This window comes from Mesoplodon mirus (assembly GCF_964341445.2).
Source record: "Mesoplodon mirus genome assembly, chromosome: 4".
In the NCBI taxonomy this organism is placed as follows: Eukaryota; Metazoa; Chordata; class Mammalia; order Artiodactyla; family Ziphiidae; genus Mesoplodon; species Mesoplodon mirus.
In genome coordinates this window covers 54,067,123-54,093,333 of record NC_138979.1, presented here as the reverse complement: position 1 = coordinate 54,093,333, position 26,211 = coordinate 54,067,123, and the positions used below count along the sequence as shown (strand labels likewise).

Here is a 26,211-nt window from a genome sequence, read left to right as displayed (position 1 = left end):
AACTGCAGGCATTTAAGGTAAAAATCAAAGAAGTGCGATGCTGATTTATATAAGAAGTAGAAAGTAATACGTGCTATAGTGTGACGGGTAAAATAAATTACAGAATGAAAACTGTCTAATAGATAGCTTCTATTTGAATAGTTTTGGACTTAGAGTTGATAGCTCGATTTTCATTTTGGCTGATCCTCTGCCTTATACGTGGATCTGTACGTGCTACTTGACTTCTCTGGGCCTTAGTGTCCTGTTGTATGATATGAGATTGTAGTGCCTGTTGTGTAGGTGGTAATGTGTTAGACTTGGCTTCAGAACCTGATCCTACTGATGAATAGCTTTGAGACCTTGGTCATGTCACATGACAGCTCAAATGGAAACTCTGGGTTTTTTGGACTGAATGATTGATAAGATTCATTTTTAGCTCTGAAATTCTTCTCTTACGAATTGAGAAACTGGATGTGAAAATATTTTTGAGACGTATAGAGTGCTACATAAACACGAAGCTATTGTTTAAAAGAAACTTCTAAGCATGAAAGATTCCTCCTCTGAGGAAAGTTGAACAGTGTCTTCAAGCAAGTTTCATTGTATGTTTTTGTTTGTTCTTCCTCCATTTATTCTTCATTCCCGTTATTATCTCTGTGCTCCCAGTTCACGTTCCCAGTCTTGCTGTCTACTGAGATTCCTCTCTGTCCATTTATTTTTCCAAGTTGATCAGTCTCATTATCTAGTCTCCTAGCCCTGTGACAGTTTTATAACAGATCATGTCACTTCTCTCCTCAAAACCTCCAATGACTTTACTATTTCTCAGAGTAGAAGCCTAGGTCCCTGCAGGGGCCCATAAGACTCTACATATCCTGGCCTCACTCCTCTCTGATCTCCTCTGCTGCTACTCTCCTTCTTGATGACTCTCCTTCTGCCACACTGACCTCTTGGCTTTTCCATGAACATACCACACAACTTCTCCACAGGGCCTTTACATAGCTGTTTCTTCTGACTGGAATACTGTTGTCTGTAGGCAAATCCCCTTGCTTCACATCTTCGTTCTGATGTTACTTTTTCAGTGACACCTACCCTGACCACTCTATTTGAAATTCCAGTTTGCTCTCCTTTCCAGATATTCACTCTCTGTCTGCTTTGCTTGGCTCTTTCCCCCTCACCCGCTGGCACCTAACATTATTTATTTGCTATATTTATCAGTTTCTCTTAGCCTACGCTAGAATATAAGCTCCCTGAGGATAGAAGTTTTTGCTGTCTTATTCACTGCTGTATCCCAAGTACCTATAGTGCCTGGCACACAGTAGGCAGTTATTAAATATTTTTTTAATGAATGAATGTCTGTCTAATCTATTTTGGTAAAATTTCTGTGCCTATTTGTTCTTTCCACTCTTCAGTTTAGGCCCTTGTTACTTTTGCCTGAACTGGTAGTTTTCAAATTGATCTCCCTACTTTTTCTGGTTCCTCTCCTTTGATACTGCTCCCAGAGGTAGAGCTCTTAAAAACGTACACAACGGACTTCCTTGGTGGTGCACTGGTTAAGAATCCACCTGCCAATGCAGGGGACACGGGTTTGAGCCCTGGTCCGGGAAGATCCCACATGCCACGGAGCAACTAAGCCCGTGAGCCACAACTACTGAGCCCGTATGCCATAACTACTGAAGCTAGTGAGCCTAGAGCCCATGCTCTGCAACAAGAGAAGCCACCGCAATGAGAAGCCTGCACACCGCAATGAAGAGTAGTCCCTGCTCGCTGCAACTAGTGAAAGCCTGCGCGCAGCAACAAAGACCCAACACAGCCAAAAATAAAAGCAAATAAATAAATTAAAAAAAAAAAACAGACACAAACACAACAAGAACAACAACAGAACACCTGCTGGTCATGCTACCTTCTTATTAAAAAAAAAAACTCAGTGACTCTGCACTGCCTACCCAGAAATCAAAGATTCTGGAAAATGTTGCTTGCCTGCTTTTGAAGCCAGTTTTCCCCTGCGGTAATCTGCATTTTTGTCGTAGCATAGTAGTCCATCTGCCAGATTCCAAACATACCTTTTGAGCCTCTGCTCAAGCATCGTTTGCCTTAAATGTCCTTCTCCTGGGTTTTGTTGATGAAGTCCTGCCTCTCTCTTAAGGCCTGGTTAAAATGTCATCTCTTCCAGAAAACTTTCCTAAGATTACTCACAGTGACTCTGTCTGTTACTTACATGGCAGTTTGTTAGTATCTATAATAAACCACTAATGGTTTGTCTCATGTTGGACTTACTTATGTATTATTAGTATTTCTTTCCAGTAGACCTCTTAGAAGGTCTAGAGTTTTTTTAATGTCCCTCATGTCTCCTACATTGTGCTTTGCGTATTGTAAGTGATTGCTAATTCATTTCAACTGAAGTGAAAGATAAAAGATGAGGATAAATGTAGTTAAAGTGGCATACTTTTTGGAAGCAAACAATGAAATCTGACTTAGTCACAATAGACTCTATTGATTTTGACCTGGGGCAAGACACTTAACCTTTCTGAGCTCCAGCATTTTTATCTTTGAAATGGGGAATACCACTACCTGTTATACTTGCCTCAGCTGGGTTGTTGTGAACAACAAGTTTAGTAATACAATTTAAAACATGTTGAAAGTTATGTTTTCAAAACATAATGGGAAGACAGATAAATGGAGGTGGGTTGAACCTAGATATAATTGCCACGTCTAGGTTCTACAGAATTTTAAAAAGATTAAGAAACACATTTTTGGGAAAGATGGACTCTTAATCATCTTTTCTTATGGAATATTTAGAAAGATAGTGTCATAAAAGGTGGAAAAGTCAAGAACTAGAGAGAGCAGATTCTATTGTGGGTGAGGAGAGTTGGGCTGAGCCTTCAGGCTGAGCCTCCTATAGACGAAGAGGAGCAAGCAGTGGGGGCAGTGTGGGATTTTCCAGCTAAAATATGTTACCCTTCTGTCTGAGGTTATTTAGGATTATCATTGATGTCTTTGATATCTAGTAGTACTTGTTTATCCTGAATTGTCAGTGAATGAAATGCTTTCTTAAAATAACTGAAGTTAACCAGCTTGATGCTAAATCGGAGTTTTAACCTTCTTTTGTAAAGAGTATTATGTGATATATTATCTACTCTGTGTTAGTGACCAGAGAAACCTAAGTCAACAGTTACACAGTTAAACCCAAGTTTAACTGTTTGATTGACACATGTCATACTTATCAGCATTTCTTACTACGCTCTCCTAATCCACCTCCCTCATTTCCCTACCGCCCTCTTTCACAAAGGATTTGATTTAGCATACAAAAATAAATACTGTTTATAAAAGTATAAGAGAACGAATTAGGGCTAAAAGAAACTGAGAGAGGAAAATAAAGCCCTGAGTAAGATTTGTACACCTCTACACATATCCTGTGATGTTCTGCCAGAGATCGGCCAGCAAATAGGAAAAACGTGAGTCGCATGATTCACAGTGTGTAAAAGATAAAAACAAACCAGGTTTTCAAGAAAAACTCAGATATTTCTGGTTCTGAGACCTGAGATAAATTTCTTCCATGAGCCCTCATGGCAAAGGTACTGTGTAATAAAAATGTTATATTGCATGAGATGGCGTTGTCTTCAGGAACTGTTGTGACAACTGTTTGGTGTTTTCTCCAGCATCAAATGGCCTGGGAACATACTTATTTCTGGTGTGTGTGTGTATATATGTAAAACAAAATGTATTTATCCACAATGTGGGTACATATGTCTATATGTATTACCAGGAAAAAAATTTCTAAATGACATTTCCTAAATGGGTCTGTTTTGTCCCTTCTGCAGCCTTTCTTCTTTGCCACCAACTTTTTTATTGTGTGATAAAGTGCAATTGAAATTGCTGAGATCATAATGTCAAATCTGGGCATGAATCTAAGTCATGGGTTTGTATATGGTTATCTGTACATAGAGTAGATAGTTGTCACCAGTGCCTCCCCAACACACACACACACACACACACACACCACACACACACACACACACCACACACACACACACACACACACACACACTTCCTTTCTTCCTGAAAGCCTTCACTGTTTTTTTAAGCTGACTGCAGTTTAACCATTTGAGATTTCTTTATTTTAACCTAGCCAAGGCTAATAGTTTTGAAAAGAATGGAAAGTGAGGATAGAACAAGTAGTGATTTTGCAAAATGGGACTTTGCTACAGGGGCTTTAGGCATCTAGAGGGTATTAATAAGAGATCATACTGTGTTAGGAAGATAAAAGACAAAGATTTCAAAGAAGGAAAAGGTGACAACAAAGAAAAAGTTCTGCTACTTTACACTGTTAATTAATGTGCATATTGACTTTGTGTTTTAGTGTCTCAGAGTCATGTGCCTGAACTGTTTTCAGTGGGTTTTTAGAGACTTTTTGTTCTTAGCCTGACTTGACTGGTGAATAAGTAGCACATTGCTATAATTATACAGATTACTTTTTATTTTAGTACTCTATTAAATCTTAAATAATTTTCACAATTGAATTTTATTATTTATTTTTAACAACAGAGTGGAAGACGAAATGTTGATTTGGACTTGGCATCATCTCATAGAAAGAGAGGTAAGTATTAAATATCTGGTTAAGTAGCCCTTTTTATATCTGATATATTTAGATCTGATTGTCATTGAAACATTATTGCAAAAAAGTTAGAAACATTTTATCAGAAAAGTTAAAAGGAAGATCATTTTCTTGAAAATATACACCCTTAAAAAAAGATCTGGGAATGTCTAGGAGTTAATAATCAGTTCTCTTTCTTATTTGTCATGTTTTGACCTTTTAAAAGTCCCATGGAACTCTGGAAGCAGTGCTTTACATTGTGGGGGGTTATGGACATAATTTGCCATGCTTTAGCTCAATGGTATAGTTGCTATAGTTTAAATGGTGTTACAGGGAGAACTCTTTACCCCATTCACCTTTCATACACACATACACACTTTCAAACTGAAAGTTTCTAGTTTTTTTCCTCTTTGCCTTTCAAGATATAAAGCATATAAGAGATGAACAGATGATTTCTAAAAATAAAATTTTCCCATGAGGAGCAATTTTAGAGTTCATCAAGAGTTAAGCTCATTTGCTAAAAGCTGTATCTTAATGTATAATATAGTTAACTCTTGTTTATATGTACAAGTAGATGGAAAGAACAGCAGCTTTAGATAACACAAATCCAAGGTAACTAAAAACTCTCCAAGTATTATTCTCTATTAATTGGCACTTTTTTTTTTTTTTTTTGCGGTACGCGGGCCTCTCACTGTTGTGGCCTCCCCCGCCGCGGAGCACAGGCTCCGGACACGCAGGCTCAGCGGCCATGACTCACGGGCCCAGCCGCTCCGCGGCATGTGGGATCCTCCCGGACCGGGGCACGAACCCGTGTCCCCTGCATCGGCAGGCGGACTCTCAATCACTGCGCCACCAGGGGAGCCCCCAAATTGGCACTTTTATTAACCCATTTTTTCTGTGGTTGTGAAAACTTGAAATGTTAAAAGTTGCTACTAGTGGAAGTTTTCTACAAGCCTGTAGGAAAACTGTTTTTTCCCATTATATTGTCTTTTATATTTCAGAATTGAACTCTCCTTTTGATAACTTCCTTGGCAGTTTGTTAGGTTCTCTACAGGAAAAAAAGTGAGAAGTAAGGGAAGATTGAGGAATGAGAGGAAGAAATGCACCCACAATTTTTTCATTTTTGTGTTTATAACTTAGAAGAAATGTTGGTATTTATAACTTAGAAGAAATGTTGGTATTTAGAATACTAAGAATGATTTTTTTTGAACTGTTAGGAATTATAGGGACTAGAGCTGGTGCTTTCTTTATTGAAAAGTCTTTTAGTATTATAACGTATCAAGGTTCAAAAAAATTATAGGGTATTTGTGATATCAAAGAAATTAAATGATGTTTAGTATAACATGCAATATGTATTTTATCATTTTCTAATTCTTTGAAAATTGGCAATTCATGTGCCATAATTAGCCAGAGTATCCTTTTCCTTAACCACTTGAGTTAGGAATTAAATTTTTGGAACGCTTTTCCCTTCCTAATGTTGGTTAGCTCAGGCAAAGATCGTTGCTATAATTTCTATGTTATATTAATGAAAAGATGGCTCCAAACTTATTGAGTAGCATAAGGGATCCAGCCTGTCATTTTAAGAGTTTCCTACTGTACTAATTATGTTTATAAGTGATAGTCTGTTGACTAAAATTACTCTTTTCTCTAAGATCTTTATCATGCTTATGGAAATATAAATTTGAGATTCAGTCTATGATAACTGTGTCAGCATGTGACAAAGTAATCTTTGGAATGAAACAAAAAGTGGTATTTTTAGCTTTGAATTAAGAATAACCTAGGGCTTCCCTGGTGGCGCAGTGGTTGAGAGTCCGCCTGCCGATGCAGGGGACACGGGTTCGTGCCCCGGTCCGGGAAGATCCTACATACCGCAGAGCAGCTGGGCCTGTGAGCCATGGCCGCTGAGCCTGCGCGTCTGGAGCCTGTGCTCCACAACGGGAGAGACCACAACGGTGAGAGGCCCGCATACCGCAAAAAAAGAAAAAAAAAAAAAAAGAATAACCTAGAAATCAAGTGTAAATTACTTACGAGGAATTAATATGACACTTTAAAATAACTACTCTAGAGTTGCTACCTGTTCACAATTTTAAACAATTGCCCTATAAGTAGGTGTTGATTTCCTGTAGTTTTAGAGCTAAGTAGATACAACTGAATTAAGCCATTAATCCAAATTTGTTTATGGGTAAACCAACTTCTTCAAAAGCTCAGAGTAGTACCAAGACCTGTTAACTTCTTGGAATCTGACTTTATTTTGTTGGAAACAGAAAGGCAAACAAACAGGACCTCATGGGAAAAGTTTGTTTTGTTTAAATTACCCATTTAGGAAGTTATAATAGGGAGGCAAACTAGTTATGCAAATTATCATGATATCGCCTAATGTGGTACCAATTTATTCTAGTAATCATTGCATCTTAATGTTCTCAGGCAAAAATTTTGCCGATAGCTTTGGTCCTAGGAATAAGTGACTAGAAAGTAGGAGTACTGTTCTAGGAAGAGCAGCAAAAATAGTTTTCAATCTCATGAATCCTAGTGTTTGTGGATTAAACAATGAAAATGTATACTTAATATCATGTATTTAATTATAATGGATTTCTTTCTTTAAAAGAAATTAACATTGAAAATACATTTGGGACACTATATTTTGAAAGAAATTTTTAAAAATCATGTATATTTAGAGACTACCCTCTGACCACAGTGGAATTTTTTGTTTTGTTTTGCTCTTAAATGATGATTAAAATAAACCACCCTATTGTTTCCTTATTTATTGTCAATATGGACCAGATGTCATAAGCCATAACATGCCTATCTTCAGTTGGTCAGATGAACCTACCAAGTCTGAGAACTTTTTGGAGCCATTCAGGTGTTCTGATTCTGACTTGAGCTATGAAGGACAAGCAGATGTCCAGCCAAGTGAGAATTCTTCTATGTGCTTATTTACCCCTTTCCAATATTTTGAAGAGGAAATGTGAACTTTTTTCCTCTCACTTTCCTTTTTCATTTATTAGTCTAGTGGTCCTGAGTTATTAAAAATTTAGTAAGCGAAATTAGAGATAACAATGTTTAATTACATCTCGTTTACTGAAACTAAATGGATGTATCAATGACAATTAATGGTTGTATACACATTTCAGCTGCTCTTAATATGCCTCCAAAGACTCCTCCTTGAGAGGGCCTAGTGCCTATAATTTCAGTATTTGACATTGGGGATACTGGAATTCATGCTGTTGAACGATGATTGCTTCTTTTCCCCTCACTCCAGTTAGTGTGTCACAGTTGGTCCAAGCTCTTGGTCCAAGAAAGTGAATATGGTAGGAAGGAGTAGAGCAAAGTGAGCAAATAAATGGAGCTCAGCCAACTTTTTCCGCTCTTTAGAATCATCAGAGCTAAATTCTAAATCCAGAAATGTCATCAGTTACTTTAAAAAGAGATGACAGGTGGTACATATTTCTGCTTAGCACCTCAGAAGTAATATGAAATTTATATTCATTAAACACTTAAAAACTGCTTACTATATGCCAGGTATTGGTCTAATCACTTCAAACATATTAACTTATTTAATTCTCATAATAGCCTGTCAAAATTCTTGACAAAACCTGTTAAACATGTTGGTATTTGGGTACTTTGATAAATACTTAAAAGATTTGCTGTAGTTGTGCAGAACTGAGCTCGTTCTTCACTGAAAGACAATATGTTTTTGCAGGTACTTAACTTTAGTTTTTGTATTTAAGCTGAAACTGATATAGTGAAAAATGGTGGGAATACCAAAGCAAAATTTTAAGAAGGAGCATCATGGTTTGATTTCACTACCCTGACCCAGGTCTTTAAATATAGTGTTAGGGTTTTATTGCTAAATAATATTGGAAACATTTATCAACATGTCTGTTTCATGGTATAACTTGTATGGGTGAAATGCTGTTTTATCTGTGCATTTCGAATTAGATTATATAAAGAAGAACAAATGTGAATGTTGTCTCCTGTATCAAATTTCTCCTTTTGTCTTCTGATTCTTGTTGTGGTAGTGTATTTACTCCTTTTTGGCCAGTTGAGCCCCAGAAAAAAGAAGAGCTTCAAGCAAGTACATGATGGCATGTTTAATTTTTTTCCCCTTTTAGCTTGCCTACATATTTTATGGTTTATAAAGTATGTATTGCAGCTCTGCCATGTTCATTTTGAAAATTCCATTTAAGAACCAAAGTTGTAAGGACAAGTAAACAATCTCAAATTTCTTGTTGGACTTTATATTTTCTTTTTATAGTAGGAGACTCTGAATTAATATTAAGTAAGAATTGGGCTCAGTCACAATTACTCTGTAGAGGCTTTTGATATGCTTTTCAGACACAATATTTCCTATATTCAGATAAAACAACACAGAACAAATCAGTTATTAGGTTGTTATATATATTTTTTTAAGAATTAGAGGTTTTTCATCTCTCATTTCCATATTGTGAGATTTTGTGTTTCAAAGTATTTTTGATATCAACCTAAACATTTTGGTTATAATTATTTAATTTATCCTATTGCTTTCAGATAGTGTCTTATTCTTCCTTATATTTTATTCATACAAAGTTTTGTTTGGCTTATATACTTAATAAGTTACATGTTTTAAATTAGGGGTCAACAAACTGACTAGAGGGCCAAATCTGATTGCCACCTTTGTTTGAAAGTAAAGTTTTGTTGGAGCCCAGCCACACTCATGTATTACCTATGGCTGCTTTCGCACTACAACAACAGAGTTGAATAGTTAAATGAATAGTGAATGACCCATAAAACCTGAAATTATTTACTATCTGGCTCTTTATAGATAAAGTTTGCTGACCCCTGCTTTAAATTGCAGAGAGGATTTAATTTGGGGATTGGCCACCTATTCCATGGAATATTTTGGAGTATATTAAGGCAATTCACTACTTGCAGTTTCTTCACATATTGAGCCTTTGCGTAGGCAGGCAGTTGAAATTCCTGTGGATCAGTGATTTGTGAGTTGATTAACAACAGGAATATGTAAGACTACCTCCCATAAACTTAAGGAATTAGTGTTATTAATTTAGAAAAGATCATTTTCTTTGAGCCTCTGTTTCCTCAAGTGAGGAAATTGGACTAGATAATCTTTAAGGTCGCTTTTACTTCTGTGGTTCTAGCATTAACTCTCTGCACATTGTATTTTCATTTTGAAAAGTAATTTGTAAGTATTAGAAGATGGAAGAACTTTTTATTCTGAAATTTTATTATTGAACCAACAAGCTCAATGCTGAGACAAAAAATATCATTTGTAAGTTAAGGTTAAATCCAGAGTCTGAATTTGAGATGCTTAAGGAAGTGGAAAATGATTATTTCTTTTTTTCCACATTAGCCCCTCCTTTATTCTTTAAATATCATTTTAATTTAATACATTATGCATCCATGACATTTTTCTTTGGATTTTTACCTTTTCTGTTTTACATGGGAAAATATTCAGCTATACAGTTCGGGGAAATTTTCAGATTGGTTATTTTTTATGTTCAGTAGAACTGAAAATCCAACATTTTTTTAATCTTAAGAATTCTTGCTAAAATATAGAAGGCAGATAAACCATATATTCTTTGCCATTCTAAATTATTTTAGTAGAATGCATATAAATTATTTCATAGCTACTTTATAATATTAACTGCCTATTGTGGATTTCTGTGTCTCATTTTGAAGTCCTGGGGTTTTCCTGACATCAGTGTAATAATTCAAAAATAAGTTATACAGTCAATATTGTATTCGTTCATTTTCTCTGTGGGCATTAGTGTTTAAGTAGTCCTCTTCCCAAATCTTTTCCATCTAGTATGTAACAAATATAATTTTTGTAATGCATATTTTATTAAGTACCTTAAGATTCATTCCTAATAGAAAAATTTGGTATATTCACAGAATGAGATATTATACAGCACTCAAACAAATGAACCATGGTTACATGGAATAATGTGAATGAGTATTAGCAGTATTATACTGAATGCAAAGTAATGTCCAAAAAGGCTACATAAAATGATACTTTTTTATAAAGTCACAAACAACTAACACTAAACATTATTTGTCTTGGGAATACATATAAGATAAAACAGTATTTAACAACAATAAAAGCAGAGGAGTGATAATGAAATCCTTAGATTGGAGGACACAGGGGAGAGATGGGTTGGGGGGAAGAACAGATAGATAGTATTCTGCCAGTTTTCTAGTTCTTGTGTTCACATTTATTATAAGTAAATATAAACACAAAAGCAGGCCATGCATGGACCAGTGATGAGAGTATATCATGAGCCAAGGAGTATGATTAATCAATCTAACTCATGTACCTGAGATCAATTAAAAAAGACAAAACGTGTAAGAATTAGACATTTATATATTTATTTAAAGCCACTATTGGCACATGCCTTGGACAGTTGTTGTGATCAAACATATTAACATTTTTGCTGTCTAATGTAAAGATTTTAGCCTAGAAAATGCCCACTGGCAAAACTAATGGTATTATATTTAGCCACTATTGTTGACACCACTTGGTAATTTTATGTAGATATCATTTTATAGTAAATCTTATATATTCATGTCTGTGAAACTTTGCTTCCTTTATATAGGAGTTTCACAACCTGAAATAAATGTGCATATTACACAGTGAAAATGTTCCTTATATTAATGAAACCAAGGGTGATATTTATGTCTCCTTTTTGTGTAAGTTTACTTGCCCTTCTATATTCATTTTTTGGTAATATTTCATTGCAGATATGTACACATTTTGCACAGTCTTAACTCACTCTTTGCAATGATAATGTTAAATCACATGAAGTCCTATTACTAGTAGGTCTTACCAGCAGTGTCCTAAGTGCCGAGTTCCATTTTGGTCCTAAATGATGGTCTGGTTTAATACTGCAGAGCATTTTAAGCTAAGCATTTTGAGAGCAGCTTCTGCCTTTCTTTTTCTTGTGGCAACGTGTTGCTAAAGCGCTTACAGAGACACTGGTACATTAAACAGGGCTTTCCCTTTGTTTTCTTACATTGCTGTAGTTTTTGTTTGTTTGTTGTTTTTTACCAAAGCATTTTGCTCAGATTCACTTAATGCATGCATGTATTCAAACACTAGTATCCATTTCTCACCAGTCGGTATGATAGCAACACTCAGCCCTCATCTAGTTTCAGAATGTATGCTCTACTTGGTTATCACTGATGCGTTTTTGTTCTGTTTGTATGTAGGTCCTATGCATAGTCAATTGGAAACCCTGAGCGACTCTTGGGCACGCCTGAAACATAACAGAGACTGGTTGTGCAACTCCTCTAACTCCTTTGAGTCTGATTTTGATCTTACCAAGTCTTTGGGAGTTCACACTTTGATTGAAAATGTTGTAAGCTTTGTGAGTGGAGATGTGGGGAATGCCCCAGGTTTTAAAGAGCCAGAGGAAAGTATGTCTACAAGTCCCCAAGCCTCCATCATTGCAATGGAACAGCAACAGTTAAGGGCAGAAGTAAGTCTTTGATATTTACTCCTTGTGAGGGACTATGGAAACTTAAACTGAACCACTGAATGTACAATTGTAGGAAAAACTTTTCCTTTTCTTCTATTCCTTGCCTCCCCCTTTCCTTCACTTGAGCTTTTTGATGTTGCTATCTTAACCAAAGCAGCCTGATAGTTTGTTTGAAGTGAACAATAGTGCACAAGATACTCTAATCACTAAGTCTTTCCTTGTCTCCTAGAAACTAGAGTGAGATTGGTTGGTGACTATACAGATCTGCTCTTAGAGTCCCCATTTTTGACCCATTTGTCTCCGTTTAAAAAGGGCTAGATTAGAACACCATGCTAATAATGATAAATGCTAAAATTAGTGAGCATTGCCTTCAAATATCTCCCTCAAAATATTTATTAATGATTGTGGTTTTAACATGTCCTCAAATTCTTTGATACTCTTCCCTCCAGGAGGTGGAGCTTAATTTTCCTCCTCTTGAGAGTAAGCTGGAATTAGTGACTTAGAGCCAACAGAGTATGAAAAGGGGGAAAAAGTACAGTAATTTTACATTGCAGAAACCTGGCAGACATCACCTTAACCAAGTGATCAAGATTAATATCACCAGTAATAAGTTCTGGTGATATCATGTACCCTGATAATAATGTGATGAGAGGGGGACTTTATAGTATTCGTCCCCAAATCCATACATGTAGGCCAAACATGAGAAAACATCAGGCAAACCCAAACTGAGGGACATTCTATAAAATACACAAACAGCCCTTCATAGATGTCAAGGTCATGAAAAACAAAGACAGAAACTGTCACAGACTAAAGGAGACAAGACAACTAAATGCAACGTGATATCCTGATTTGGATCCTGGAACATAAAAGGGACATTATGGGAACTCTGGTGAAATCCAAATAAATTCTGTGGTTTAGTCAGTAGTGTTGTACCAATGTTAATTTGTTTTCATAAATGTACCATAGTTTTGTAAGATACTAACATTAGGAGAAGCTTGGGGAAAGGTATACAGGAACTATCTGTACCATCTTTACAATTCTTCTAAAGATATAAAATTATTTCGAAATAAAAAGTTTATTTTTTTTTTAAAAAAAGGAAGGTAGGCCAGTGGACTGCTGTGGTGGATATTTGTCCTCCTAGGGAAGATAGAGCCAGAAGTTCAAGAGAACCACAGAGAAACCTTCTGGAAATGCTTCTAATTCTTGAACTAAAGAGTATTCATTCTATATAATGTTATAAGTAAAGGAAGCAGTATCCATACTACTTGATGCTTTTGAAATCACATTTATCTCCTCATGAGCATCACAATAGCTCTGTGAGCAGATTAAAGTACTATTAACCTCATTTTATACATGAAGAAACAGACTCAGGAAATTGAGTTTCCCAAGGCTACACAGTCGTTGGAATACTCTGGCCTTGAAACTAGATCTCCTACATCCAAATTTACTACTTTTCCCATTGTACTATGTAGCCTCTTTTATACTGAAGTATGCTTATAGAGACCTTAAGATATTTTAATTTTTAAAGTCGTAATAGTAAAATAAATGTTTATCTTAATATAATAGATTCCTAAGAAATACCAGAATTTTCTGTGTGCTAAGAAATATATTGTCTGTGACGTACAGAGTTATTTGTGTCTCAGTTCAGTGAAGAATTCTAAAATATGTTTATTTCATTTTTTCTCAAGCTTCGTTTAGAGGCACTTCATCAGATCCTTGTACTATTGTCTGGAATGGAAGAAAAAGGTAACATCTCTCTGACAGGAAGCAGATCAAGCTCAGGTTTCCAGTCATCCACTCTGCTCACATCTGTGAGGCTGCAGTTTCTAGCAGGGTGTTTCGGTTTAGGCACTGTTGGACACGCAGGAGCCAAAGGAGAGAGTGGCCGATTGCATCACTATCAGGTAGATGACAGAACTGTCATGGGAGGATGACACCTTTTAGTATATTCAGATTTTAACTGTATTTTTACAACACCAGTTTAATAATGCTAAACTTTTTGGTGTTTAGAATTGAGGTTTAAAAATATAAAGACCTAAGTGACTTAAAGATACCTCATTGGTTTAGTTTCCTGATTATAGCTGAGGTTAGATAAGCCATTAGGTAAGCCATGGTACTATTGTACTTTTAGATTCTTTGCTGGCTCAGTTTTATTAACCCTTAGCCAAATTGCATAGAGGTAGATCTAAGTTGGGATAAGGATTGGTGTTTGGGAGGATGGGTTTCAAGAATTCACATTTTAGACTTGATCATTTTACCAAGTTTCTCTGATTGCTTGAACTGTTTTTTTGAAGTGTTGTCTTTATGTCTTCCATGTTTAGAGAGGAAAAATGCTTTGTGGGAAAGGAGAGAGATTATATAGAATCAAGAATTTTCAAGCATTGAAAAATAATTTCATTATAAAACTTCTATATACTGAAATATACTAAATAATTAAAAACCACCATAGGGCTCTAGCATAGGCTAGGAATAAAATGCTTTTACATTCATTTGGGTAGGAAGTGTTGTTGTTAATAGAAAAGGTAAATCTTTGTGTGTAATTTAGGATGGGATCAGAGCAGCTAAGAGAAATATTCAGATTGAAATCCAGATGGCTGTGCATAAGATTTATCAACAGTTGTCTGCTACTCTGGAGAGAGCCCTGCAGGCAAACAAGCATCACATTGGTGAGTAACTGCACATGCAAATATAAGGTGCAAGTAACATTTTGGCCTGAGGTTATGCTAGGTAGCTAATGTTCTGTGTTTAACATTAGGTCAGCTTATAGGTAAAGAATAAATACTTGAAAGTGTAATAGTGTTCCATACTACTATTTATATTTTGGAATATGATTTATTTTAGTAAATGCTTTGTTACCTTTAAAGAAGATTCTCAACTGCCTTTCTTTCTTTCTTCTTTTTAGAAGCCCAGCAGCGTCTCCTTTTGGTTACAGTTTTCGCCCTGAGTGTCCACTATCAACCAGTAGATGTTTCTTTGGCGATTTCCACTGGTCTGCTAAATGTATTGTCGCAGTTATGTGGCACAGACACCATGCTAGGACAGCCTCTTCAGTTGTTGCCAAAAACGGGTGTTTCCCAGCTAAGCACAGCTTTAAAAGTGGCTAGTACAAGATTGCTCCAGATTCTAGCCATCACTACAGGGTGAGCATTGTAGATGTCTTGGTAGAACTGTTTGGGGCCTGGTCTTTCACATTTTAGTGATTTCCATTTCACCATAATCTCCTTTATGTGTTTAAGCACATTTGCCCTTCTGTGTAATTACCATTTATTTTTTTCCTGTTATTTCATGTTATTTCATGTATATGTTATTTCAGGACCTATGCTGATAAACTGAGCCCTAAGGTAGTTCAATCTTTGTTGGATCTACTCTGCAGTCAGTTGAAGAATTTGTTGTCCCAGGCCGGTGTACTACTTATGGCCTCTTTTGGAGAAGGAGAAGAGGATGAAGAAGAGAAGAAAATTGACTCCAGTGGAGAAACTGAGAAGAGAGACTTCAGAGGTATCGTAAATCTTTTTTCTCTGTCGTTATTTACAAGCATTTATTGAATCCACATTGTGTGAATATCATCAGAATGTAGAGTTCTTTCTATTGTGAGGCATGAGAGGATTTTTATTTGTTCATTTAGAAACCCCTTTTTTCTCCAAATATGTATGGTTTAGAGGTACCTCTGACTGAACTTCCTCTCCTTAGAGTTGGTTAACCCTGATGTAGCAACTGTATCACTCAGTGTCTAAGTTCAGCCTCTCCTTGGCTGTTGTGGCTCTAGAACTTAGAGGTTCTAGGTGACTGATTTCCCCAGATTATGTTCTTGTAGCATTTGATCCTGACAGCCCATCTCTTGGGTTGCATTCTTGTTTTAAGTGTTCCGCCAGGACCAAGGGTTTTATTATTTGGGAATTGGGTTAGAATTAGGGAAGCTGAACTTATTGCTAGGCTGTTCTGCTCTCTAGTCACTAAAAAATTCTTCATTATACTTAGCCATAATAATTTTTGCTTGCTGTAATATGGTCATCTCCTTACAGCTTTTAAAAACTATAGCGAACATTGTGGGAATTCCCTCCTGGTCCAGTGGGTAGGACTCTGTGCTTTTGCTGCTGAGGGTGCGGGTTCAAGCCCTGGTTGGGAAATTAAGATCCTGCAAGCTGCATGGCGCAGCCAAAAAAAAAACAAAAACAAAAAAAACCGATAGTGAACATTGTATTTCAGTAGAACGTAAACCCTGAACAGGAGAACTACTATACATGTCTGTTATAGATTAAGGGAATAAAGGTCTAAAACTGGTCATTTATTCAATGTCTTATTACCATAATAAGCTCTGGGAGCCATTAAATCCTTCCTGGACTAGATAGATAGATAGATAAATAGATAGGTAAATAGATAGATAAAAATAAGAGTAATAGACACAACCTTCCAAGACTGTTGTGAGAATTAAATAATATAATACTTGGAAAGGACTTAGAGCAGTGTCTAGCACATAGTAAGAGCTCAATGAATGTTAATGTTAATATTGGAATATTATAATAAATAATATTTAAATAAATAAAGTAGTATTTAAATAATATTAATATTGTATAGATAGGTGGGTGGATAAAGGAATATGCTGGGGGTACAAAAATGACAAAACATTATCTCTGCCCTCAAGGACCTTCTAGGGAAATGAGGAAGGTAGATGTTTAAACACATAATTACAGTGTAATACAATAAGCTCAGAAGAAATAGCTAAATCTCTTAGGTCAGAATCTAGGAGGATGTATGAGTCTAATTTAGGGCTAGCTTTTGGTTACAGAGGCTGAACCTCTGGCAAGTTACTTCTTCTTTATATAGCAAGTATATTGCTTATGCAAAGAGCATGGGCAGACTCACAAGGTATGATAAAATAAAAACAGGCTTTTAATGCCACTTCCCTTTTTCCTGAGATCCAGTTTGGGGATACAGAGTTGTTCAGGTAATAGTTTCTTACCACTCTGTCGAGTACTGCACATACGGACGGCAGGGAAGACACAGTAGAGTTACTTCTCAGCCTATAGCTCCCCAAGAAAACTGGATCCTTCCATATCCAGTAAAAAAAGAAACTGTGATGAATCTCAGCAGGTGTAACAGCAGACTGAGTCCACATCCATTCCTCTCAGGTTGCACCCATTCTATTTATGGGGATGGCTGGGAGTGAGACTGAATCTAGTCAGCGGTGGCCAGGCATTCAGAGGCAGATGGACCAGGTATTAATAACTCCACATACTCTCTAAAATACTTAACTGAAAGTAAGGTGTACTCTTCATTTCAAACGTAGTACTGATACTGAAACACAAACTGTATCATCAAGTTGTATTAACCAGCTTTATATTTAAGGTCTCCAGGCTTTAATTAATATAATTAATTTAGTGTCTTGTTACAGAAATACTTTCTGAGAGTGAGAGTGGGGTAGGATGGAGGCCTCCTAAAAGAGATTTTCCCAGGGATCTCTACCAAGAGAGAAAGTTTCATGGAAGAGGTAGCTTTGAACTGGATTTTGAAGGAATGTGTAGGAACAAGGTTGGAGTGAGATATAGGTACCTAGGGCAGGCTAATAATTTTATATTCTTCAAACTAATATAATAAATGTTTGTATATTAGCAAAGACTAAAGAAGAGGTAGAGTACTGTGAAGAGGAAATGTAGAGAAGGAGCTCTTAGCTTTTTCTCTAATTATCCCTAGCAGGTTAGTTCTGTCATAGACCTGCACATCCATCTCAGCAAAACAAAAGCCCTCCAGTTAAAAAGATGTCTATGAAGATAGATTAATGGCTATTCAGACATGCCATTTGGCAGGGGGTGGTCTCCCCTCTATCACAAGTGATTTGTCTGTGTATTTCTTAATTTGATGTGCCAGGATCTCCCTGAAAGGAGTGCCTGTCCAAATTGTTATGATTTTCCATGTTTTAATGCCCCTTAGGGATTGACATTCTGGGAATCTACCCCACTGGCAAACTTCTTCAGCCTGGCTTTGAGTGGGTCTTAGCCAGGCTAGGGAGGTATGAAAGTTGTTGGACGATATGAGAACATGGCATGTTAGAGGAAGAGCAGAAAGTTCTTTGGCTTCAAAATGTACAGGGAGGAGGGAAGCTATTAGAGAGAAACTATTAGAGAGGTGATAAGAGTGTTGATACTGGTGGGAAAATTGGGATGATTGTTTAGAGCAAGTTTGTGGAAAGATCTTTTACATAGAGTTTAAGGTCAGGCACACCAGACCCAGGCCTACAAATTTGTTTCTTTGTAGAATATGAAACCACAAAGTCTTTTTTAGAGATTAATTCTTTTCCTTTTTTTGGTACGTGGGCCTCTCACTGTTGTGGCCTCTCCTGTTGTGGAGCACAGGCTCCGGATGCTCAGGCTCAGCGGCCATGGCTTACGGGCCCAGCCGCTCCACGGCATGTGGGATCTTCCTGGACTGGGGCACGAACCCATGTCCCCTGCATCAGCAGGCGGACTCTCAACCACTGTGCCACCAGGGAAGCCCTTCTTTTTTTTTTTTTTTTTTAATATTTATTTATCTATTTTTGACTGCGTCGGGTCTTAGTTACAGCACGCAGGATCTTTTGTTGCGGTGCGCGGGCTTCTCTCTAGTTGTGGCGTGCGGGCTCCAGAGCGCATGGACCCTGTAGTTTGCTGCACGTGGGCTTAGTTGCCCTGTGGCGTGTGGGATCTTAGTTCCCCGACCAGCGATCGAACCCATGTCCCCTGCTTTGGAAGGCGGATTCTTAACCACTGGACCACCAGGGAAGTCCTGAGGTGTAATTCTTAATTTGACTGGGGCAGAGGGTAGGGGAGGTGGTGGACAGATGATGGACTTTTTGAAAATGGGATCAAAGTTGTCAACTTTCTTACTAGTCAAATGCACACACAGACACAGTTTTGTTTTGTTTTTAAAGAATATTTTTCAGTTTGAGGCATTTATTTTATTTTACTTTATTTTTGGCCATGCAGCGTGGCTCGTGGGATCTTAGTTCCCCAACAAGGGATTGAACCCAGGCCCTCAGCAGTGAAAGTGCCGAGTCGTAACCACTGGAGTGCCATGGAATTCCCCAGACAGTTTTTCATACAATTTTAGGGGGTTTACAGACCATCTCCCTCAAATTCTATCTAGTAGAACTCTAGACTTGGATAGAGAACTGTTACTTTTTACAATAGCAGTAAAAAAAGAAAAATGCACAAAACCAAGTACACATACTTTATTCTAGCAACTTGTTATTGTACACAGTTGTAAAAGATGTTATGTTTGACTTTATGTTCTGACCTTTCTCCTGTGTTTTAAAAATTCAGCATCTAACTGACAACCTAGGTTTTGAATTAGGTGTGTGTTTACTGCGTTCTAAATGTTATTTGATATAAGACTGTTTCCTGTCGGCTTTTGGTTGTAATGTAAACTTGTCTGTTCACTCTTCAGTTACTCTTAGGAAACAACGCGCAGCCGAACTGCATCTGGGGGATTTTCTAGTTTTTCTTCGCAGAGTTGTATCTTCAAAAGCAATTCAGTCAAAAATGGCTTCCCCAAAGTGGACAGAGGTGCTTTTAAACATAGCATCTCAGAAATGTTCTTCAGGTATGTGACCTTTGTCTTATTTTACAGTATTTTGTACATCACGTGTGTTTTATTCAGATAACAACATTGGATACTTGACCTTGATTTTAAGGCTTTTCTTTCTTGTTTTATGAGTACTTATTTGATTGCAAGAAAAGTAATCTCAGGAGTAAAAATTGAGAGGAATTAATAATAGAAGGTAGCACTGGAGAAGATCATGGATTTAATGCAGAGAAGTTGGCTCTAGTTCAGATTACAGTAATAAAAATAAGCAGAGAACATCCTGTTTAATATGATAATTTAACACAGATTTTGAGTTTACTTTTTGGATTATCAAAATGCAGATTGGAGTTTGTCTGTTCTTTCTTATGATGTGATTTCTGTTGCCTTGATTTGTAACTTCTGATTGTATGCTGTCTATGAGAGTTCTATATAATAAGCTTAATTCCTGGTTCTTAGCCTAAAAGTCTGGTCTGCTGGTATAGATTACTATCAGTTCTTTCCTAATCTGTTTTTTTTATTGTGATAAATGTACATAAAATAAAATTTACCATTTTAACCACTTAAGTGTACAATTCAGTGAGAGTAAGTACATTCACAATGTTGCTCAACCATCACTACTCTCCATTTCCAGAACTTTCTCATCATCCCTGGTCTTTCTTAAATGTGCTGAAACATAATATAGTCTTCTATGGTACATGCTGTTTTATATGTGTACACTCTCAATATAGTTTATTGGTGTTTCTTTTTACTTTTTTTAATGTGTATTCAATTTTTTAAAAATTCAGATCCTGTATCTTTAAGATTGGCATAAACAACAAAAGAATACAGACAACTTATTATTAACATAACAGCTGCAGTTATTAACTGCAAAAATACAGTAAAATGGAGTCATACTAAATGTTAATGTTCTTACAGCAAATTATCTCAGTCATTTTGTGGTAGCAAATTCTGGCAAGAAATTCATTTGTTGTTAAAAGTATTTAAAGAATTTCCAAAACTGATCATCTGTGCTGCAAATAAAACAGCAGTTTATTCAAAAGAGCCCTTACCTTTCTCTTATTTTCTTAAAAGATCTGCCATTTACAGGTAACTACTATTTTCAGATCAGTTGTTCAAACCAGGGTTCTTCTGTAAATACACATCTTAGCTTTATATATAGTAAGTTTATACTCATTTTCCCAATAGTTTTTCTCAACTAGTATAACTTACAATAGCTTTTTTTCTCCTTTAATAAGGTAAGCCTTCTGTAATACTGATTAAGTTCTTAGAGCGTGAAGAAAAATCAGATATTCATTTATTTCTACTGGTTGTGTTGTAGTAATGGATAGGAAAAAGAGCATCAGTATCCTGTCTCTATCTTTGCTTACTCTGGAAAAGTACAAACTGCTTACTCCCCATTAATCCTGTGAGGCCGTCAGGGCGTAGATGGAGTCAGAAACAATTAAAGGCGATGATAAGCCTGAGCTTTAGAGATTAACAGACCTGTCATTTACAATTCTACTTCTGTCTCTACTGAGCTTTGTGGCTTTGGTCAAGTTACTTAATTTCTCTGAGCCTCAGTTTCCTCATCAGTAAAATAGGGATATAATGTAGGATTTGTGAGGATCAACAGAGTTATTAATGTGTATGAAATGCATAGCACAGTACTTGGCACAGGTAGTTATTATAGTGCTGTTCCCTAACATACATAAAAACTGAAACACAAACATGGATATTCGTATACATTAATGGATATGGGATGAATCCAGAATTCTTGTGGTAATATGCTGAAGTGAAGTCTGTTCCATCCTAAATACTTAGCAGCCTCAGAGATTTTTTTCAAGAGGTTTATTGAAACTTTGAATTTAAGTCACATTTATAATAAGAAAATCTCCTTTTCTCCCTCCAGGAATTCCTCTAGTTGGTAACTTAAGAACGAGGCTCCTTGCACTTCATGTCCTTGAGGCTGTGCTACCAGCTTGTGAATCTGGTGTAGAAGATGATCAAATGGCCCAGGTTTCTATTTTTAAAGTTATTAGAGGATGTTCTTTACATGTGCAACATGATGCACCGAAAATCTAAACTCATGGTCTCTTCAGTTGTAAATGTGTCATTTATTCAATAGCACGACTTCCACTTCTGAGATTGCTTTTTTAATTTTTCCATCTCTAAGCAAGGAGAAAGAGAAATTAAGTGAGCTATGGGATGTGAGGAGTAGTGGTATAGTGAATACTTTCAAGGTCAGAAAGAAAGGAAAATTTGTGGAATTTCTTCCTAGGTTTGGGCATCTAGAGAGAGAAAGATGTGAGGCTGCATGGCCTCATCAGAGGTCCATAAAGTGGGGCAACATGAGGACAGTCGAACCCACTTTGTAGTGGGTTAATGGTCTTTCTAAAAAATGATATTTAACTTGCATCCACCCAAAGTAGCTGTCAGACCTTGGTATAATTAAATCTCACATGTGACTTAATATTATAGTTACATGATTTATCTTTTCCAAAAATCGTTAAAATGATCCTTTACAAATTTTATCATTCTTTTTCCTTCAATAAATAGGTTGTTGAACGTCTGTTTTCCCTCCTGTCGGATTGTATGTGGGAGACACCCATTGCTCAGGCCAAACATGCTATTCAGATAAAGGAAAAAGAAGAAGAAATAAAATTACAGGTACTTGATTCTTCCAAAAAGGTATTTTTAGACAGACATGTGAATATCTTGTCACCTGTCTCTGGATCCTTTCTCCTTTGAGAGACTTTGTTCTATCAGTTATTCAGTCTCTTCTTTGTACTGTGTCTCCTTCTCCACTGGTTCTTTCCCCTCAGTTTATAAACATCTCTTATTCCCACCCTTCTAAATTTCTTTTTTATCTATGAAGCCTTCCCTATATTCTCTTATCCTTCATTGCTAAGCTTCTGGGAAGAGTAATCTTGTGTATGTTTAAGTCACTTCCTTACTTCTCATTATCTCTTTAGCCCAGTTGTTTATCTTCCATCAAAGCACTGAAATTAAATGACAGAGGTAGATGTTATTGGTAATACAGTGTATGGCTTTTTATCCACAGCTTACTTGACCTCTGGAAATTCTAGCCTTCTGTTGTTTTCAAAACACTACTTTCTCCTAGATCCCCTCTGCCAATCCTTGATTCCCTCTGGAGGCATCTCTTCTTTGGTGTGACTTTCTCCTTGCCTCCATCCCAAATTCCAGTGTTCCTCAGAGTTCTGTCTTTAGCTTTTCCAGCAGTCTCAGTCATACCCACGACCATTTTCACTACATGCACTGCCTTCCAAACTTGAATGATAGCCCAGGTGTCTCTCCTTCAAACCTTTCTCCTTTTCTTCCTATCCCATTTTTATTGGTGGCACTAACATTCAACTAGCTTTTCAAACCTGAATTCCTGGGAATTCTCCTAATGTCCCCACCCATGTGGTCCCTAGAACTCATTGATTTTTACCTCCTAAATAGTTCTTGAATCCATCCATCTAGCTACCTTAATCTTTCTATTAGTTTTCATGATTCCACACTTTTTCTAGTTTTCCTTCTGTCCCAGTACAATGGCCTCTTCTTCTCATCCTCTTTTATTTATACTTCCTCTTCTATTTAATCTGACTGCTGGAGTATCCCAAGGCTTGGTCCCAAGACCCCTTTTTTTCTTCAACTTTCACCTCTGTTCCATTTCCTGTAGCCAGCAAAACCTTATTCAGATCCGTATGCCATTGATTTTTAATTCCTTTTTTGACATTCTTCCTGAATTCCAGACATATACCCATCTTCTACTTGCCTTACAACTTGAATAATAGCGTAATAGGCCTCTCACACTTAGTAGCATCCTTAGTTCTGTTACATCTTGTTCCTTCCCCAGGCTTTCCCATCTTACCTAGTAAGTGACTCAGCCAAAAAACCAAGGAGTCATCCTTGATTCCTCTCTTTCTATCACACACACACACATTTTCTCTGTCCGTACAATCTCCAAGTCCTGTTGACTTCTCTGTTAAGACTTAACTTGAATTCTCCACCTCCTCATTTCCTCTGCCATCACCCTATTCCAAGCCACTACCATCTCCAGCCTAGATTATGCAATATTCTCCTAACTGGTCTTTCTGCTTCCCCTGTTAACTCCCTACAGTCCATTCTCTACACAGGAGCCAGTGTGATGTTTTAACATTGTAAATCAGAGCATGTTCGTCCTCTGCTTAAAAAACCCACCAGTGGTTTTTAATCATTCTTGGGATAAATTCTAGAACTCCTTGTTCTCTCCTCTTTGCTCACTACACTGTGAACAACTTGCCTTCTTCCTGTTTCTTGAACACACTAAGCTTGTTCCTTCCTTTGGGCTTTGTGCCAGCTATTCTCTCTGCCTAGAATACTTCCCTCAGATATGTTTCTCAGAAGTCAACTTATTATTCATGTCTCAACTTAATTATCACTTCTTCATTGTCCTTTCCTGATCCTCAATCTAGAGTCAGTTGCCACACAGTCTTTATCACATCACCTTTTTTGATTTCAGCATAGCACTTATTACCTGCTATTTCCTTGTTTATTTTCTATCTCCACCTTGTAAAATATAAGTTCTATGAGAGCAGAGACATTATCTGTCTAGTATACTGCCGAGTATATAGGACCTGGTATAGTGCCTGGTACATAGTAGATGCTTATTAAATACCCATTGAGCAAATGAATGAATTTAAGTCCTCAGTATTTCTTACCTGAACTCTTGCAGTAAACTCCTGATTGTTCTCTCTGCTTTCATCCTGTATACTCCTGGTAAAACAATGTTTATAAAACATAGATCTGATAGTAGTTCCTCTATATAAATCATTCTGTGTAGGCACTCCCTATTGTCTAGAGTAAAGATTAAACTTAGAATGGCATTGAAGACCTTCCATGATTTTGTTCCTTCTTCTCCTTCTAGTTCCTTGTTCTCTTTCAGTCTCATCCTCCAGGTATTCCATACTGCTTGCAATTCTTTAAATCAGTGAACTCTGTTTCACCTCCATGACTTGGCACATGCTGTACATACTGTCTTAAATTTCTTTCTCTACTTTGATCAGCTGCTTAATGCCTTCTCATCATTCAGGATTCAGCTCAGAAGTCATCCTCTTTTGAATGCTTACCTTATCCTTCCCAAGCCTGGTTAGAAACTTACACTTATATGTTTCTGCTATATCTGTCATGTAACTTCTTTTATTCTCTCACTACAATACTGGTGTTATTTATTTGTCTCTCTGTCCCCTGACTGAGCTGTAAGCTCTTCATGGGCAGGGACCATGCTGTATGTATGATTGTGTTCCATTGTCTGCACAGTAACTGGTACATGGTAGATAATAAATATTTGTGGAATCAACCCAAGGAGATCTCAGGAACTGAATCTGAGTTAGTTCAAAATACTGACCCAGTTTCCTTTCTGGTAGAAGCAGGGAGAGTTGGAGGAAGAAGATGAGAATCTCCCTATACAAGAAGTATCCTTTGACCCAGAGAAAGCTCAGTGCTGCATAGTGGAGAATGGACAGATTTTAACTCATGGCAGTGGAGGAAAAGGATATGGATTGGCATCAACTGGAGTAACTTCTGGGTGCTATCAGTGGAAGGTATGTAGAATTCCAAGTAGTTTTTAAAAGCATTTTATTTTTTAGTACTTTCCTCCTAGGTTATTATAAAAAATATATGGAAAGACTATTAAAAAATCATCTTATGTAAATGTTCTATTACTATGTAAGATTTTAACATAAATGGAAACTCAGTGAAGGACATACAGAAACCCTGTATTTTTGTAACTCTCCTGTAATTGTAAAATTACCTCAAAAATTTTTTTAAGTGTAAGGTTGAAAAATCATAATCATCCCTTCCATGAGGGGTCACACAGTGCACACCCAGCAATGAAAATGCAGTAATATATGTGTGATGTTTCTTCCTGGGAGAGCGTATTAGAGACTGAGTGCCCAACATTTTTATTGAGTGCTGGTCACATACTCTCTGCCTGTCCTTTTTTAGATTCCCAGAAAGAAAGCAGGGTTTTAGCATAAACCATATTGTCATACAGTCTAAGCATAATAAGCTACCAATATCAGTCAGGGAGATTTTTTATCAGTGTAGGGAACTATTTACCAGACAAGTTCCCAGGTGCCAGCCAAGGACCAATATTGCAAGCAGACATTTCTAAGGATAGCAATCTCTGCTGTGTTCTTTTTCTGCACAGTCCACCTCCTTGGCTGGCTCTTGGCCACAGTGTTTTTACAATAAAATTAATATTATTATCTGGTAGGTCCCCAGACAGCAGGGTGAGACTGACCTCCAGTACTGACTTCAGGGATCTTAGACTTAGCCAGTTAAAACAAATCTCATTAATTGTAAAGGTCTATCTTAAAAAGTCAAGTGACTTTGTCCTTAAATTTAGCACAGCACAACTCTGGCCAGTCCAGGGCTCAGAATAGGGTGCATACACAAAAAGTACAATTCCAGAGGCATATGTGGTATCCCTGGAAATGAGTTTATAATTGTTAAGATATCCCTAATCAGGATATACAGTAGTCAGGCAGAACAAGTTAACAGGACCCCAATGTGATCTCCCATCAGGGGGCCTCCCACCTTCTGTTCCCATTGCAGTCTAAGTAATTTAATTGAGTGCTTGGTTTCAGAGGG

General features: G+C 37.0%; 1 protein-coding gene across 1 annotated transcript in view; it reads left to right on the top strand.

The window, feature by feature from the left end:
- The window catches only part of HERC1 (HECT and RLD domain containing E3 ubiquitin protein ligase family member 1), a 213,134-nt gene that overhangs the window by 101,268 nt on the left and 85,655 nt on the right, over positions 1 to 26,211 (top strand). Inside the window, exons 25-34 of the mRNA XM_082617315.1 lie at positions 4,519 to 4,570; positions 11,771 to 12,039; positions 13,728 to 13,943; positions 14,585 to 14,705; positions 14,942 to 15,179; positions 15,353 to 15,537; positions 19,459 to 19,614; positions 21,485 to 21,591; positions 22,132 to 22,242; positions 24,984 to 25,160. Of these exons, the coding sequence (XP_082473441.1) occupies positions 4,519 to 4,570; positions 11,771 to 12,039; positions 13,728 to 13,943; positions 14,585 to 14,705; positions 14,942 to 15,179; positions 15,353 to 15,537; positions 19,459 to 19,614; positions 21,485 to 21,591; positions 22,132 to 22,242; positions 24,984 to 25,160 (1,632 nt within the window). The remainder of the gene's footprint in view (positions 1 to 4,518; positions 4,571 to 11,770; positions 12,040 to 13,727; positions 13,944 to 14,584; positions 14,706 to 14,941; positions 15,180 to 15,352; positions 15,538 to 19,458; positions 19,615 to 21,484; positions 21,592 to 22,131; positions 22,243 to 24,983; positions 25,161 to 26,211) is intronic.